Source organism: Pocillopora verrucosa, chromosome 8 (assembly GCF_036669915.1).
Source record: "Pocillopora verrucosa isolate sample1 chromosome 8, ASM3666991v2, whole genome shotgun sequence".
Lineage (NCBI taxonomy): Eukaryota > Metazoa > Cnidaria > Anthozoa > Scleractinia > Pocilloporidae > Pocillopora > Pocillopora verrucosa.
The window spans coordinates 12,013,711-12,031,628 of record NC_089319.1 but is presented as its reverse complement, the minus strand read 5'-3'; the positions used below and the strand labels follow the sequence as shown (position 1 = coordinate 12,031,628).

General features: G+C 37.4%; 3 protein-coding genes across 3 annotated transcripts; 1 reads left to right on the top strand and 2 right to left on the bottom strand.

Moving 5' to 3' along the window:
- Positions 1-956: 956 nt before the first annotated feature.
- On the bottom strand, positions 957-11,872 carry LOC131783475 (leukocyte receptor cluster member 8-like). Its single transcript, XM_066170873.1, is given in 16 exon segments — positions 957-1,637; positions 2,601-2,815; positions 3,321-3,449; positions 3,803-3,871; positions 3,945-4,079; positions 4,561-4,656; positions 5,241-5,379; positions 5,559-5,681; positions 5,683-5,844; positions 7,172-7,315; positions 7,914-7,958; positions 8,055-8,280; positions 8,911-9,160; positions 9,529-9,732; positions 10,047-10,398; positions 11,728-11,872. Coding segments are annotated over 16 exon segments (2,514 nt in total). The 5' UTR covers positions 11,793-11,872; the 3' UTR covers positions 957-1,477.
- Positions 11,873-11,934: 62 nt separating this feature from the next.
- LOC131783479 (cytochrome c oxidase subunit 6B1) lies at positions 11,935-15,101 on the top strand. Its single transcript, XM_059100240.2, has 3 exons — positions 11,935-12,063; positions 13,759-13,983; positions 14,962-15,101. Exons 2-3 carry the CDS (start codon positions 13,771-13,773, stop codon positions 15,013-15,015), a joined length of 267 nt encoding a protein of 88 aa, XP_058956223.1. The 5' UTR covers positions 11,935-12,063; positions 13,759-13,770; the 3' UTR covers positions 15,016-15,101.
- Positions 15,102-15,663: 562 nt separating this feature from the next.
- LOC131783488 (putative POTE ankyrin domain family member M) lies at positions 15,664-17,560 on the bottom strand. Its single transcript, XM_059100248.2, has one exon. The coding sequence runs from the start codon at positions 17,367-17,369 to the stop codon at positions 15,840-15,842; it is 1,530 nt and encodes a 509-aa protein (XP_058956231.2). The 5' UTR covers positions 17,370-17,560; the 3' UTR covers positions 15,664-15,839.
- Between the last annotated feature and the right edge of the window lie 358 nt (positions 17,561-17,918).

Here is a 17,918-nt window from a genome sequence, read left to right as displayed (position 1 = left end):
TTTTTCTACTACGTTCAGGCTTCGCTGGCAGTGGAAAGTGATATCATTTTCACGAACACGCAAGAATTTTCGACTCTCGGGTTTCATTAATCAGTATTATGAAAAGTTTTGTCAACTCATGGGGCCTTAGAACAGAGACAGAGCTACTTGAGTAGATACGGGATAGGAAATATTGATCTCTCCTACGGTCACCGCGCTCATGTTAGGGTAAAGTATCCAGAGTCGCTAGGAGAGCTTGTTGTAGCATGTAAATCTCTAACACATTTAAATTTTCTCATTTAAAAGGAAACCAAAAATCGATTTTCAGTGGGAAATGGGGACATGAAGTTGTAAGGCTATCAGTGTGTCGCACGTTAACAGTTAAAATCAGTTTCCAGTTGACTTGAGCAAAATAAAGGTATCAAGGATTGTACGGACTAGTCGCGGGCGAGTAGTCTGGCACTGTCCTGAATGTTACGTTACAGGCAGACCACGCTATGATTGTTGACATAAGACGAACTAAATGGATAAGGGTTATGACTGAAGCTCTAAAACTGCACATCTAAATTGACTCTCGGTCTGTATATCTCAATTAAGTGAAAATAAATGTTAATCGGCGCATTTGGGATATTTTTTAGCATTCATGGGCCGTATGTAGCGTCTTTTTATGAAATTACATTTAGCCGGAGGCCGCTAAGAGAAGAGAGGGAGATAAGGGTGGAACAACCCTTTCCGACTTCTCTAGCACTAAAATTGATGTCTTATTGAAGAGCACACCATCTCCTCAGTTGATTTCGAGACGCCTTGTTCCCTCGCCCCGCGTCGCATGATTATTAATCTTGCAGGATCATTAATAATGGTTTGAAGAGCTATTGTGGAGAAATGAAGATCAGGTCTGAGATTCTCGTTACATAACGTTAATTTTTGTCAAAAGCTGAGTAATCAAGTTGGAAACAATAAAACAAGGAGAAGAGTGGTTACAGCTGATTAGTAAAAATCTCAGATTTATTTGTGAAATAGTCTATAAATACACATCTTTTGAATTATTAATTTTCTTGAACTTGATATACAGACCAGTCTTGAGGAAGATTATTTCCATTCTTGCTTGTTGTGGCCTGAAAAAGACAAAGTCTGACAAACGAGAGCAGTCAGGGAACAGCAACATCAGCAACTTGCACATACGGTACGTAACCAATCTCTTCACAAACTGGACGGCCAGAAAATACTTCAGTACAATACTTACGGGTGATGCGTTAATCAATACACTCGCTTTATAGCTTTCTGCGAGTTCTCACGGAATTCTTGAAGGATTTACAGAATAAATTAGTTAAAAGTAGACCTACATTTGCCTATACCAACAGAAACACCTGGTCGCAAATATGAAGTGGGCCTAGAGTTAAAGAGTGCCTACTGCATATTCGCCTAAAATCAAATTTGCTTTTCCCTAACTAATCCAAGACTTGACGGAACGGGTTGACACGGAACGGGACGGGACAGGTCAGCTCGCTGTCAGGACTCCCTGGGAGAGCTTGCAGTCGATCTTGGTATCATCTGCGGTGAAGATAACGCCTAGATCTTGTAAGAACTTGAGACACTGCCCATCTTCAGTGAAACCTAACTCGGATTCAACGAAGGAGGCAGGTATAGTGGGACGGTATCTGCGGCACACACAGCACAGCAGGAGACAGGAGAAGGAAAGCACAAGGGAGTAAAGAAAGTAAAATAACAAGTTAGAACATCATTTCAACAACTAAAACCATAAAATGTCCATGCTTTACAGCATTTCCATACAAAATACGGCAATTTCTCACAGTGCCAACTTTCACATCCCACTAATTCCAGGGATAATTCCTCCAATACACGTCTTTTTTTTTTGACTGGACAAAGTATAACGCACGCAAGAAAAATGCGCTTTAATGTAAGTAAACGATAGGATCGAAGGAAATACCCTCCAAGAAAATAGGTAAATGCTACTCTTTGCAAGAAGGCCAAAAAGATGTAAGCACAGTGGGAAAATCTTGGGAAATCACATGACCACAGAGCGATGAAAGTTTGTGAAGGTTTAGCATTACTAATGTTTTACACCCTAATGACACCTGGGCCTTGCACAGAAAAATATTGAACTCATAGCTACATACAATAATCCTTCGAATTTAGGTCCGAAGGCACAAACATGACTAAAAAGGTAACCACAGAAACAACGATGACACTACTACGATACACACAAACAATCATATATCATGCATCATCTTAGGGCATGTTTTTATGACTTAGACCACAAGACTAGAAAAAAAGGGGCAAACACAATTCTCCTCAAGTTAACAAATCAGAGGGACAATGTGTGGAGGTTTGAACACAAATTGAATGTGGAAAACATCAGCTCGAGTATCGGCAAAGTCAGAAAAAAATGCTCTAAAATATCTGGGAAATGAGATTGATGATCGGTTCATTTTTGCCTTTCCTTACAAATTACACTAGAACAGCAGCCAGTGGAAATGACCAATTTCATTTTAATTGAATATAGGTTTTTCTTAAAAAACAAATGGTACATTTTAAAATTCAAAATTAACGAATGAACAGATCGCCATTTTCCCAGAAAATAACACACAAAAACAACCCACGATTTGATCATGGCCCTCAGAGCTTGGACTCTCTCGCGCTGTACAAAGAGATCTAATAGATAGCCTGACATGTTGGGTGCATTCAAGTAGAGCTGGAAAAAAGTGTGATAATTAGACAAAGCCCAAGCTGAACGTATTAATAATGCGTGTTTTATTGCCGGGTCCGCTTTCTCTTCTTTTGTCAAATGAGCCAAGGCTGTTGTCAGATCTGAGACCTACAGTCAAGGAAGATGTCACTGCAATCAGTTTACTTGTAGGTATAACAAAATTGTTGCAGAAAGAAACATAAAAATACCCTAGGATCATTTGCTTTCCGTTAACACTAAGTATAAAGCCTTTTCCTTTGTTCTTGAGTCTTATCATAGCCGGTTAGAAGTCTGATTATATGCATATAAACTAACTGAAGTTGCACCTTCAACTGGACACAACTCTGAAGAAAACGGGATTTTTGCATCTTGAGAACGAACTTCAAGATTCAAAATACTAGCCTTGAAATTGTGGTGAAAGAATGTGTGGAGGCCATCTTGCCTCTCCTTTCCCACTCTCCCATGCCCCCTTAAATTCAAGTCACAGACAGTAGCTTGGTGAACAAGTGCAAGCTTACAATGCCACCTTTTGCTTCTATGTACACAAGACACCCCAGAGCAAGCCACTCAGTCAACAAACACCACAATCGAGACTGTATATATGAAATAAGACAATACGTGAAATCAAGGATACCCAATGTATTTTGGTGAGAATATAATAAAGCAGTCTATAGGCAGTAAACTCTACAACATTTCCCGGCAAATTTTCAGCATACAAGGCTTTCAGCTGTGTCTGACACTGGTTGAACTCCTCTCTGTCTCCCTGAAAGGTCGAAAATTATAGTTATCACCTAAATAACATGAATTGGCATTGGCCTGCTATAAATGTTAAATGTTACCTTTAATCAAAAATCTAAGCATTTGGAATGTCACCCACAAAACTGTATATTACAACTGCATCTGTCAATAACATTACTGTATGCAATTCTTCCTTTCCCTTATCTTGAACAATTAACTTCATAGAAGTTCAAGTGATATTAGCGAAAACAATTTATCAGAACAGTTTTTGTATCAGAAAGCTCCCCATTGGATGTAAACCTGTAAAACTAATTAATTTCATGTTAACAGAATGTGTTAGTTACTTACAATGAATTTTTCCCAGTAGCAAGTTCTTACCTTCTCTAAGGCTATCCTGGCATGAGTTTCATAGACTTGTACAGTGAAAGCATCTCTAATCCCTTGCACCTATCACAGAAAATTTCACAGTCACCCTCTCTGGACTGTATTTCAAATCAAAACACATATTCAATGTACTTACAGTGAGATCCTGACGGACAGACTTAAGTTGCTCACAAACATAAGTGTAGTCTTGCTTTTCTTTCCAACGGTTTTTGATCATTTCCATAGATTTTCCCAGTACCTCAACTGGACGAACAGTGGAGGGGTCTGGTGCCTATTAAGAAACAGCATGTAAAGTGTGATTTCAAAGACTCCAGGCCACTAAGAATATTCATATATGTACCCATAATTTCAGCTGAAAACAATTCAAAGAGGTATTACATGTATTATATTGGCATAAAGTTTCACATGACATGCACAGAAGTGCAAACTAGCACAATGGTTATAAATTGCAACTGCAGTTTGACTGCCATAGTTCCAAACACGACTCTAACAGACAGGTAAATGTGAAAGTGTTTCAATCCCTAGATGAGTTCCAGACATTTCTATCAATGCACAGTTGTGCAAAATAGGTAATGTTTATTATAGGGTGACACTATTATCAAATTTTATGTTTACTCAACTGAATTTAAGTTAAAGAATTATTTCCACACAGCCTTCAAACTAACAATTTTTTTAAAAGGGTTGATGAAAATTCAGAACAAAGAGACAACTGTAGAATTGAAGGGTGCACTTAAATGTTTAATAAAACTCACTGAAGTAAGCCTGAGGTAGGGTTTTTCTAAATCTTCACATGTTCCAACCACATGATATTTGCTCCAATCCATTTCTTCACCATCTTCACCAAATGACTAAAATTAGAAAGACAAATGAATAAAAAACAAACCCTATTGGTAAGCACAATTGAACCAATGAACATATAGATCATAGCCAAACAAGGAAAAGCCATTCATGTATACAGAGAGAACACTGAGGATATAGGTTCTTGGATGTTGTTAGGCTCAAAATAATATGTTTTTAAAGACATCCTTACTCCTTTAAAGTATGTTGCATCCTATGGTACTGCACTATTTCTTGGCAAGCAAACCTTTATGAAAATTTGCTGACCAGTAAAAACTGTGTGTAGTTAACAGGACCATAGTGATGAACAAACAAACATAGCCAGAAGAAACTCAAGATGATCAACAGACATTTGGTGCACTTTAACCACCAGTTTTGATTACAGATACAATACAAAGAGAACAATCAGCTAGCACCAATTACTCAAATGCACCTGACAGTAGTCATGTATGCTTGTCTGACAAGACTAGTATGTGTTTGGTCCTCTACACGAACCAGGAACTTTTTACACAAATATTTTGCTTCTTTTATCTTTGAGCTGCACTATACATATGCTTTATGATATTTTATTAAAGGAATGTAAGGCAACTCTCACCAAAGAATGGATGGTGTTTAAAATACTAGTTGCCATGGGCCTTTGAGGGGCTAAAGTTGACTTGAATCTCTCTGCACGTTTCTGTATCTTTTCCTGAGCTTTTGGGTCAGCAGTAGCATTGTAATTTGCTATTTGTGGCCTGCAACAAACAAATGCAAACATTTCTCATGAACTGCCAAGCATATACACTTTGACTTGGATCAAAACAATTTAACAAAAGTGCAAGGCAGTCCTGTTTATTATGGTGGCAGGACTATACATTGTACACAGGAGTCAGGAGTGCAAAATGAAAAAACAATTGTATTCACTTATTACTACTCACCTTTAGCATTCTTCTTCCCTTTTTGAGGTTTTCCTCCCTTTCCTTTAGTTTTGGGCAATTTCTTTCCAAGTCGTTTAGGATCAAATGCTTTTGTCCTTGTCTTGCTATCAGGACCTAACACTCCTACTTCTGCTTCTACTCCTACTTCTACTCCTACTGCCACTTCTAGAACGTGATAAACTCCTGCTCCTTTCCCTTCTTCTTCGAGGAACAGGTGGCGACCTCCTCCTTGAAGGATGCCATCTAGGGAGTTTTTTATCTTCTGGGGGTGACCTCCTCAGACTGTTGGATTAAATTAATCCACATGTAACTTCTCCCTAAGGCACATTATCCATATATTATCCAGCAAACAGGTTATGAGAATAATCAAACTTATCAACCAACAATACTAATTGATCAAACATTAAATTCTCAGAACTAATTAGCAAGGACAGGTGCAGCAGCTAGAGGGGAGAATAAAAAAACAGATCTCTGGAGTAAAAAGGTTCATTCTTGCTTTAAATTTTGGCTACTTTAAACAAAAGCACTTTCTTTTCTCAGGAAAACTAAGTAATAATATTATATATAATAATAATAAGCCTTCAGAAAGGAAACATTTAAAATTGTAACTTAGAGAGTAAAAAATAAAAACCAAACAAGTATGTACACTAGTTATTTTATTCGAGGGAATAAAAACAACAAAAAGTTAAGAGCCACTGACTGTAAATATCTAGAATCTGCCAACAGTTGCAAAATCTCTTAATTCATCTTATTTTTCCTAAAGGACCCTTTTGATGAGCCTTTTTCAAGAATTATATCAAAACATACTGTTGAGCTTTGCTTTCCAAGAAAAATAAAAAAGTTCAAAGTACACCTTGATGGCTGTTGTCCCCCTGTTAAACAATGAAAAATTATGCAATTTTAGCACCTTCCTATGCCACAACAGGATGCATTCCTGCCTTGAAATTTTTGTGTACTAGCAAATGGTCCTTTTATCTTTTTGAAAATATAAATTTTCTTGTCATGTTGTTAAGTTTAAGTCTGAATTATGACCCACTGAAATAATGTACTTTGTGTCTTTTTGCACAAGTAAAATAAAGGTTAACTTTATAGGCCTATAACAAGGTCTGCCATGTATATTTACAAATCATAATATACATCATCTTCAGGCCTTATCCTTGTGGTTTAATTCCTCCAATATTCTATTTCAGCCCACCTCAGCCACATGTCCAGGTTGAAAAGAGTTTGGGCTAATAACAAAAATGCAATGCCAACCAATGAACAGTTGCCTCACCTATTTCAAGACCTATGAAAAATTCTGGTATTTACATTTAGAAATCAATATATACATATGTATGCCATTTTAAAGCTTGCATTGTAGTTTAATTCATCAAATTTTCTTTTCTATGAAGTTGCTGATGTTGCATAATTTTTATTGACATGGTGGATAAGGGAGACAACAGCCATCTTTGTATACTTTGAACTTTTCCATTTTTCGGAAATTTTTTTTTTTTTGATAAAAAGCCCTTCAGGAAAAATGGAATGCACTACAGAATTTTGCATCTGTAGACAGATTCTCAATATTCACAGTCAGAGGCTCCTAAGAGTCTCTTTAAAACACATTTCTAACCTTGGCAAAGGTTCTTTGTCCCAGTCAACTACCCAAGCTGTGCCATCTCTGAAGTGCGAAGTCAGCATATTCTTCAGGAACTGTTCTGTTTGATCTTTATCAGATTCTGTTTCACACTTCTCAAATGCTCTCTGCACATATTCCCTATTTTGAAATAACAAAGAACTTTATAATTCCATTGAGATTTTGAGACTATCCTAAAGTTTGATTGAATTTTGGTGAGGCACTCGTCAGAGAATAGGAAAGCAAAAAAATAAAGAAATTAGCAAATATTGATTCCTGTACCTCTTGGCTTTCTACTAATATGACAGACAACATATAGCGTGTGCAAAACTTGGAGTGAGGTGTGACAGAAATTTGACCACCATGTTTTAAGGTTAGAATGTGATGTTCTCATAGTAACTGGCTCAGTTTCCAGTGAAGTGTCATTTCCCTCTTTGGGCAAGCTTTCACATTTTAAAGTTGGTCGCGTGGCTCTTGGGAGTTGTTTATAAACTATTGGAAACATGGAAGGTTACCACTGACAAAAACCTTATTTTACAGTCAAAACCCAGACATCAAACATTTTTTGCACCTCACTCCACTGATAATGTTAGTATGTTGACAATAGCAGAGTGGCAGAAAATCGATAGAGTCTGAATATGGCAAGCCACCACTCCTGATTCCACTTCTTCTAAAGGTCCCCTAAGAACAATACAAGAGAATACAAAAATATCAAAGGTTCATGTTAACAGAAATATACCTCAAACTTGGTGGCCACTCTTGAGCTGACAGTGAGGGTTCATCTCTACAAAAGTAAAAGTACACATTTACAAGAGGCAACCCAAGGTATCCTGTTACACATTTTATATGAAAGTATTGGTGAAGTACAAGCATAACTAACCTGGTATCCTCTTTGGGTGGGGATTTTTGTCTCTCTGGTTTTCTCATGTGCTGCTGCTCTTGGTGTTGCGGCTGCTGCTGCTTCCTACTAGGGCTTCTTTTTTTTGGAGGCTCTGTCTGCAAAGGTGTTGAACGTTCATCTTGTGAAAGACTATCCCTTCTCTCAAAAGATGGTCTAAATTTCTTTGCATTTGGTGACGAAAAACTATTATTATTCAAATTTCCACCTGTGGGTTAAAATGATAAAAACAACATAACCTTTCCAAAATGGATACTTGTAGTTTGTAACTAACAAATAGCAACCTAATGAAGTTCAGTACTTGAATGTCAACAGTTGAAATGGCAAAATCAAACATTTTCAGGATTAGTTCTTTTTGAGAATACGAAATTCCTTTACTTTTCATGACCTTTTACAAAATTTTTGTAAAGTGCTGAGTGAAAAAAGATCAAGAGAACAATCATTCAACTCAGCACTTCCTGCTCCGTTGTTGTCAGGATTCTAAAGTTTGATCAATTTCTGGGACTCTCTAGAGACGTATAACCCACACTAAAATTCTATCACAGTCCAAGGAAGGAAAATGATACTGAAAAGTTATGCCAAGCACTCTCCCCCTAATATACAAATGCAGTTGGCAATTTCTGGTGGGAAGGCAAGAAGTTATTTGCAATAAGAGTTGTCCTATCTATGTGTTGTTTCAAATAAAATGTCTAATGACAACCACTGTAAGAGTTTTCACTTGTTTTGATCAGCTGAGGTTTACTTATGTGTGTGTGTGTGTATCCTTCAGTTTTAAATGAAAGAGTGTTTTTGTCAGACAATCAGGGATAACTCTTTAAAAGCTATGGAGTTTACTAGCCTGGGTTCCACTTTGACTGATTAGATTGTTTCCAAAATGATTGTTTATTATTGTTGCTGTTTTCATCATTTTGATTCTTCAAAGCATCAGCATAGGACGTTCTTTGCTGTGGTGGTATGAAAGTATGCCTGCTTCCTTGCTCTCTGTTGCTGTTTTCATCATTTTGGTGCTTTAAAGCATCAGCATAGGAACTACGTTGCTGCCGAGGTACAAAAGTATGCCTGCTTTCTTGTTCTCTGTTATTTTCCTCCTAAGTATCAAAATTTATATTGAAATCCATGAAAATTGTATTCTAAAGACGTTTTAGAGTAAAGACTGTTTTAAAGATAAAATGAAAATGACCTTAAAGTGAGGACAAATATACAACTGTAGAACATCATGATACAAAAAAACATAAATGATATGGCTGAAAACAGAAATTAACATCCAAAAAGGCACAATTTTAAATGGAATACCACAAGGAGCAATCTTGCTTTATTGGGTTCTCTAATAAGTCACAGCATTACTGAGTAAAGTAAGCGATGTCAAAGAAAAAAAAATTTACTCCCTGTTTGGTACCTGGACACCTTTTCACTGGAAAAAGTACATGGAATAGGTAACATAAATTTTATAGTTCACCTTTTCATTTTGAGGTGAATATGGAGGATGCTGCTGATTTCTGGTTTGCCAATGCTGCCTTGGCTGATAAGTACTGAGTTTCGTGTGCTCATGTAAGGTGTTCTGATCACTTGTTTGTTCAGTTGGTGTGGTATTTATGTTCTCAGTTGAGTTTATGCTGCTTGCTGTTGATGAAGGTACTGAAGGAGGTGATGGTTGATAGGGCTAAAAGAGAGAGGCATACAATATCAAATAGTGTTTACATATATATACATGTATACAACCACACTATACTCATTTAGAAAAAAAATTGATTATAATGTCACTCTACCATGGGTGTTAAAGCAAGTAAAATGCTAAATTGACACATGTGTAACTAACAACGAAGAGAAATAGCCACTCAGAAAAATGGCCTTACAGTTTTTTTGGGGGAAGGATTAATTTTATGTCCAAATTTGGCTTGTCAAATATATAAAAAAGCCTTTTATCACTTTTGTTACCACTGCAAAAGACAAACAAACATGAACAAAAACACTTACTGGAGGTGGACGTACATTTGGCTGTGAAGGAGGCATAGGGTAAGGTGGTATATAACCTGTATAAGGATACTGATAGTTATAGCCATTCCATGGTGGATAATATTGTTGATAGTACTGTGGGTACATCATTGGTTGCTGCTGGATGGTGGAAGTCATACCGCTAGGGTTGCTATTGCTAGCTTTGGTTGAAGACTTTACAGGTGACTTAGAAATCTGTGGGTTCATTTTGGCTAATGCTTGCCTTGCTTTTTCCCATTCTGGTGTCTCTGACTGTTTCAATACCTCACTTGACTCAGTATTCTCATGATTTTCATGACTGTTACCATGTGTTGCAGGTTGATATTGTCTAGACCTGAAAAAAGTGAGTTATAGTTAGTGCAGCTTCATTTATTGTTTAGTTCCATCTAGGAATACTCCTAGGGTAGGAGATATGGCACAAATGTCTCAATGGTCTGTCACCTTGCTAATTGTGAAACAAATTTTGAACATAATCTATCATTCATAACAGACAGACAAGAATCTTGCAGAATTGCTGCCAATCAGTGTGCCTTTTATTATTGTAGTGTAAAATAGGGAACAGCCTGAACAAGAACTGGAACCAAATAAAAGACACAAAAGTCTTGAAGAAACATTTAAATAAGTTTGGGCACATGATATTTTTCTGTTATTTAACTATTTTCTGTATTTCAATATTGATGCGGAAAAACCTCCAGAAATGCTCAATGAAGTCTGTGTATGTATATGTCATCTCTGTACACAACTCATGATCACATCCTAGGAATTTCAATAAGTAATTGTGAAGAAGAAACTTCAAAGAGCATTTTGAGAAGGTAGCTGAATACTTAAATAGAGAAGGTCATTCCTCAACCCTCACCCAAAACAAAAGCCCCTGAGAAATAATCAACTGCTTTACTTTGCAATATCCTTCAAAAAAACACAATCTCTTACAAACCAGTCCTACAAATGTTCATCAAGACTATCAAAATAGCAGACTGCACAGTTTCTTTAGGAGGTAAAATGTTCTTTCAATATCTATTTATCACCTTTTACTAAGCTGTCAAAACTGGAAGGATTGCTTAGCACAAAGATATTATTATGTAAACAAGTTGAGGCTGATTTGGGTTCAGAGTACTTCTTTCATATTGTGTATCAAGACTTATTCCTTGATATCTATCCGCTAAAAAAGTACTCCAACTAAATCCACAACAAATATAATTCATCTCATTCCGACAAAACCCGTTGCGTGAATTATCACTGAGATTGTTTCAAAGGGGTTTTTAACAAAAAAGGAACATTTCAGTGTTCAAGATACTACATTCCAAATCATGTTGTCTGCATTGAACTCTCACGGAATCGTTTTGTTTATTGTCATAACCTTGAAACGACGGAAATAAAGATGGTTGTCACTTATAATTTAAAGATGTCAAGGCAAAATGCAAATTATCATTTTTTGAAAGGACTAATCACCAGAGGAAGGAAGACTTTCGTAAGCTCAAGTACTAAACCGAAGATGCGAATGATGGGCAAAAAACATCACCAGAAACATGGCCAGATCTATCTCTAACTACATAGTAGGTAATGGTTCAGTAGTGAAAACAAAGGGCTGTGAAATATTTATCCACCCAAGCAAGGCATTTCAACCGTCATTAAAACAATCCATTCTAGAGACATATTTTCTAACCAATTTGCGGCAGCAGCTAACTCCTTTGCATTCCAACTTGTTATCATCTCTTTAGAATTTGTCATACGTCTAGAAAAGGGAAAGAAAGTCCGTTTTTCCCGTGACTTGAAGAAATAGGTCTCACGAACTAAACGTCACAATCAAGTAATTATGAAAATGACTCACACGCGTGCTACGATGCATTATGGGTAAAATTATTCCAGAGGGTACAACAATAATTGAGGCAATTACCGAGGACCAATCCGCCATCTTTGATTGCGGTAGTGGAAGGGAAAAGAGGACCCGGCTTGTGATTGTACTTCTTTTTACATACACAATCTTTGCTTTTTGGGAAAGGTAAGTAAAATTAATCGGTCGTGAATTAATTAAGCAGCGTTTTGTCAGTTGTGTGGTCGTATGATCCAGTTTTTGGAGGTTCTATGGAGCGTTGTTTGTTTGAGGTTGTAAATTGCTCGATTGCATGACTGCAATATTTTACAGTAGCGCAAAAATATAGCTGAAAAAATTTAAACAAAATAGAACCTATAGTACTTAATTATTACACTTATCGAACCTTAATTCACATCACTTTCATTTGATTAAAACAGTGTCTCACGAAGTTTCGATGACGCTTGTAATGTTAACTCCAGACCAGTCATGCCAGTTAATATTGGGAAAGGCATGGTAACTCTTCAAAATAGACTAATTGAAATAAAATGTTTTTCTTTCAAGTTAAATTATTCATACATCTAGGTATAATCTATCGATAAGGTTATTAGGAAAAGCAGTCAAATGTCATGGTGAAAACAAGGTGGAAGAGTTAGCGTGACTTGACAGTATTGGATGTCATTATGTTGATTATCTTAGTAAGCTTTGGATAAGTGTCATACTAGTTAAAGACATTGTTGAACCTTCTCTTACTTGTCAAGTCACCAGAGGGTCAAGTTTATATTGTAGTTGAGCACAGGTATTTTAACCCTAAAAACTCCTAAGATCTGTTTTTAGCTGCTACACATTACCATTTGAATTGGTTACAAGAATTTGGTGTTAGATCAAGACAACTTCTATTGTACAAGTTTAAGTATTCTCAGTACCTGTTTGTTGGATAATGTATGGTTATTATAGGGAGAACTTACATTTTGATCACTTCTGGGAGTTGAAGGATTAATAAAAAGGATGGCAGGGGAAGTTTGTATCAAGGAAAGCCTCCTCAAATTCAGTTAGTACTGAAGTGTCAGCTTAGACTTTCAAAGGTTAAATATAGTAAAAGATAACTATGTCCTAGCTATGGGAATACCACAATTAACAACCCTTTGTTAGTCTTTGTTGGCTCTATTTTATATATTTGATACACTAGGAATGTGTAGCCACTTAGTTAATGGCCTGTTAGTTAAACTCAAGGCTATTTTTACATGACCTTGTGAGTTCTCTCTACCTGATAATGGCTAAGAAGGCATCCATTTGGACATTTACCTTTTTCTGTATGAGATGCTTATGTTTTATGGTAAGACAGGGCATAACATTTGGTATACTGAGGTCCTGTTGGAAAATTTCCTGTTGCGGTGCTTCTCCTTCATCCAGGACTGCCTGTGAATTATGCAGGAAAACCTAACAAGATGCTTGTTAGGGAAGGAAGAATAACTTGTGCAGATTTTGTATGCATTCCGGGAGAGAATAAATGTTTCTAGTTGCTTTGTACTATCTAAGACAAGCTTCGGTGGTGTGAACAACTGGGCACTGCAATATTCATGTATGTTAGAGAGCAGATATTCCTATACTTCTCCTATGTTGCCATCATTTCATGATTCATATCACTTACAAATATTACTTTGTGCAGAAAGCAGCTTTTTGTTAAAAATTATTCTGACAGTGTGTTAGAAAATGCATGTCAATAGTGCATTTAGTAGGATTTTTAAATGAGTGTGGTATTGCAAATGACGTAAATCTCTTTTTAATTGAAAAGTGCTGTCTGTTTAACGTATATCACTATAGCCTTGTCACTTTTTCCAAGCAAAATTTTAACTTCAATCTTGAACTGAAACTTATTTGTAGGGTACAGCTTAGATGATGGCAGAAAATGTTGAACAACACTTTGACCCTAAGACTTTTAAATTGGAGACAGCTCCCTTTGATGCAAGATTCCCTTACACCAACCAGACAAAGAACTGCTGGCAGAACTATGTGGACTTTCATCGATGCATAAAGAAGTTTGGAGAGGAAGAAAGCAGATGTCAGTATTTTTTCAGGACTTACAAATCCTTATGCCCTGGTCCCTGGGTAAGTTAGGAAGCTCAAGTTATTGAATTGAAGTTGTTGCCTTTTCAAGACTTTTAATAACAAGCATGCATTGCAATCAATGATGATGGATTATTGGACCATGCTTCACAGGTGTAGGTTGTGCATCTACTGCTATACATGCTCATCAAATGTGTGTAATTTGTTCTAATTTCATTTGCATGCCTAACTGAACCATGTACAGGTACCATGCTTTTTACTTGTTGGTTCATCAAGCTGAATTTAAACCAGGGTTCATATGGGTCCTGGAAAGTCTTGGAATTCATTTTGACATTTTCCTGGATGGAAAAGTCATGGAAAAAGACTACAGGTCCTGGAAAGTCCTGGAAATCTGCTTGATTCAAGCAATTATGTTTTCAGAATTTATGTTGTAAGAAATGTATGTAGACTGCAAGGAGAAATGATTTTGAAATCTTGGGAATGAAAGGATTTAAGGTGAAATTTGGAGTCCTGGAAAAAAAATCTTGAGTCCTGGAAAAAGTCCTGCAAATTCCCTGAAATTTGTTCCTGATAAAGGGTATGAAACCCTCAAACTCAAAAGTAATGCAGCTTTAAAATTGATTATTTTATTTGGAATAAAATATTATGAAACCCCTTTTTATTAAAATTATTTCATAGTACATTACAAATCATCATCATAGATAAAGGGAGCAAAATTCAACTTAGCTGAATTAAAAATCGGCACTAAAGATGATAAGTGTTCCACTGTAAACAAGCAAATTTTCACCTAGACGCATTTTCTAATCCTCTAGGTACATGTACTTGGGGAGTTCAAATTCAATTGAGTAAAATCAATTTTATTTCATAGCTTTCTTGGTTGTTCTGTTAGTGTAGCCCAAAATAAAATTAGGAAATAAGTTACGGCTCTAACATTACAGAAGAAATCTATACTTTCAATTTTTGAAACCTTTTGTTATGTTTCAAGGAGTAATATTGATTTAAGTTATGTTACTTTTGCAGGTGGAAAGCTGGGATGATCAAATGGAAAGTGGCACATTCCCTGGGCGTATTTGATTTGTTTTTCATGTTATTGTTATTTCCTTATTGTGTCTTCTTGGAGGTGAATGTTTATTAATCTTAATAAAAAGCTGGATAAAGTTTTCACGGATGGTTTCGTTTGCTGTTTGGTAATTTGAGGAAAGGATGTACTTTAAAAACAATTGTGTATTTGGAATAAACGAACTATTGATCTTTAAAATTTTTGTTTTGTTTGTTTGTTTTTTTCATTTAATCGAGATATTATTTTACATTTTCGTTGTCGCAAGTTTTCAGAGCCGTGAATCTGAAGTCTGTGGGTTGGATTACGAGCATTCTCTCCCTTTCGGGCGAAGTTCGTCGCGCGAACTCAAGTGGAAAAAAAAGGATGTTAATACGCCGCGCGGAACTATGGTGAGGTGCACGAAAAGTAGGCTTGCTTCTCTTCCAGAGTTCTTGCTCAGCGCGCTGACGATAATTTTTTTCGTTTTTCTTTTTGACTTACGCAACAGATTTCGCCGAAAAAAGGGACTGCATTCAAAGAATCTTTGTGTTGTCTAGCGCTCATAAAATGAAAGAGTAAAGCACTCTTTTAGTCAATTAGTAGGTGACAAGCTTAAGTAGAATGTTTTAACAAAAGCAATAATCTTTTCAGGATTACTGTGCAATTTTTAATGGAAACTGCGATCCACGTGAGTAATTCTTGAACAACACAGTGGAAATAAGCCATTCGGTTAAAAAAAACGTGACTTGATTAACTCGGATTTTTTTTCTTGAGAGGACATCACTGAATAGTTAACATCGATTTTAATTTTTGTTGATCATTCGCAGTTCTTTCAAGGACTATTTTTTTCAAATCAGTTCTAGCTCTCCTGTATGTGTCCTAATCCAACTGCTATGTGCGTAGTTATCCGACGAGGGAGCGTCGGTCTCGTCTGTTCACTTCCTCTCGGCATAAGTGAGCCCCTCCTGTCGAAAGGGCTGAGTGATGTCGTCCCCCTTGTATTGTTTGCAGATAGCGTCGTTCTTCGCGACGTTAGAAGTCCTGGAGCCTCCAGAAAGTTTTTACCTCCCCCTATCGACATCAATGATGGAGCAATAGAACCTCTCTTTCCCATTCCCATACCGGATCCGTTGGGCATCATCGACCCTCTTCGACCGGCGACACTGCTCCCACGACGACCCATGTCAGGGGCTCCGGGAAAAGCCGAAGATCTCCGACGACCTGATCCGCGTGGTCGGAGGACATCTAAAAAATTCGACTCTAAATCGTCATCCGCTACGGATGAAGTGTTGTCTCTGAGATGAGCCAGTGGATCTGGCCAGTATCCACTCGGAGGTAGAAGTATCGGGTCGAAACTCTGCCTGTAGGACTCAGAGTGTTGAATACCATACAAGCTTAGAAGCCGACACATTTCTGATTTTGCCGTAATGGCAGCCGCTCCAATTTTAGTCTTTTCAAAGAGTTCACTTTTTCTTCTAGTTAAAGATACAGTTGTGGTGGAACTCCTTGGGGAAACGGATCCCTCTTTTTTATTTTCTGCCATCAGTGGTGTACTTCGGCCCTGCCGTGACGAAGGAAGCGTGTCCGTTGGCCCTTTCATCTTTTTATCCGACACTGAGCCTCGTCTTTGTTGCGGCGAAGGTGCTGCTTGTTCATTAGCGTTACAGCTCTCATTAGCAAGGTTTCTCTGAGTGTTCTTATTTTCCAAATCTGAGGCCGATGAGATCTGATCGTCGAGCTCCGGATCGTTCTCAACGTTCTGTACCGCAAGTTGCGGCGAGGGGCTTCTTCGTGCAATCAGTTCCGATAAGTTCGTCAAAGAACGCTTTTCAGCCCATTCTTTGGTGTTTAGAAACGTTTCAGGATCTCTAATTGTTAGAGAAGCTTTACCTTCGGTCATCAGCACTTGTGCGCATTCATCATGCCCACGTTTAGTGGCCTCCAATATCGGTGTCATTCCCTGCGCGTTCTTTTTATCGATATCCAGTCCAAATCGTTTTAACGCTGTCACAAGTCTTTTGACGGTATTCACTTGACCACTCGCTGCGGCGTAGAACAATGCTGTGTTGCCGTACTTGTCTCCTCCGTTCAAATTCAGATCTAAAATTGAAACATCGAGGATCTTTCTGACCACGTTTTCCTGTCCGCGAATACAAGCCCACATCAACGCCGTTCTTCCTTCTCTGTCTACAACGTTGACGCGCGTTTTGTGGTCGAGTAGAATCTTCACGATTTTGTAACGCGTGCGGTGCATTGTGTCGGGAAGAAAAATTGCTTTCATCAGCGCAGTTTGACGATTTTCATCCACTTTGTTCACGTCCTCAGTAAATGATTCAAGTAAGAATTTGACTTGGTACAGCCTGCCTCTTGAAACTGCTTCCAGCAACATGGTGAGGTTACGTTTGATTTCTTGTCGTGCTGTATTGCAGCGCTATAGAAACCGTTAGCAAAACAAGCAAATACAATTCATATTTGCTCAATTTGTTTTCAACGAAGGGGTTAATCGGACATACTCCTTAGAGACTTACTTCCTTTGTATTAAATCTTTAGAGAATGAATTAAAATTCGCTTTCGCGTCATGGTCAACCATGGTGACAATAGAGTCTGAAAGTAATGTTAGCTTGTCCAATATTTTCATAGCGAATTAGCATTGAAGACACTAATTCACCTTTATGTAAGACAAAAGCCTATTGTGTGATTTGCACTCACTTCTTTAATGCTCATAACAATGAACTGCGTGAATTTAGTACCTAAAGGGGATAACAAGATAAAAATAGGTGAAAATACAAATAACTATCGTGTCATGGAAATTAAGCAAATTTCCTTTTTTCTCGAAAGTAGGAACTGGTTGACCAGAGGAAAGACAATTTATACAGGGCGTGTGTTGAATGAGAGTTGTTCGAATTATAGTTAGAATTTCATCTGAAAGTGTTTGAAC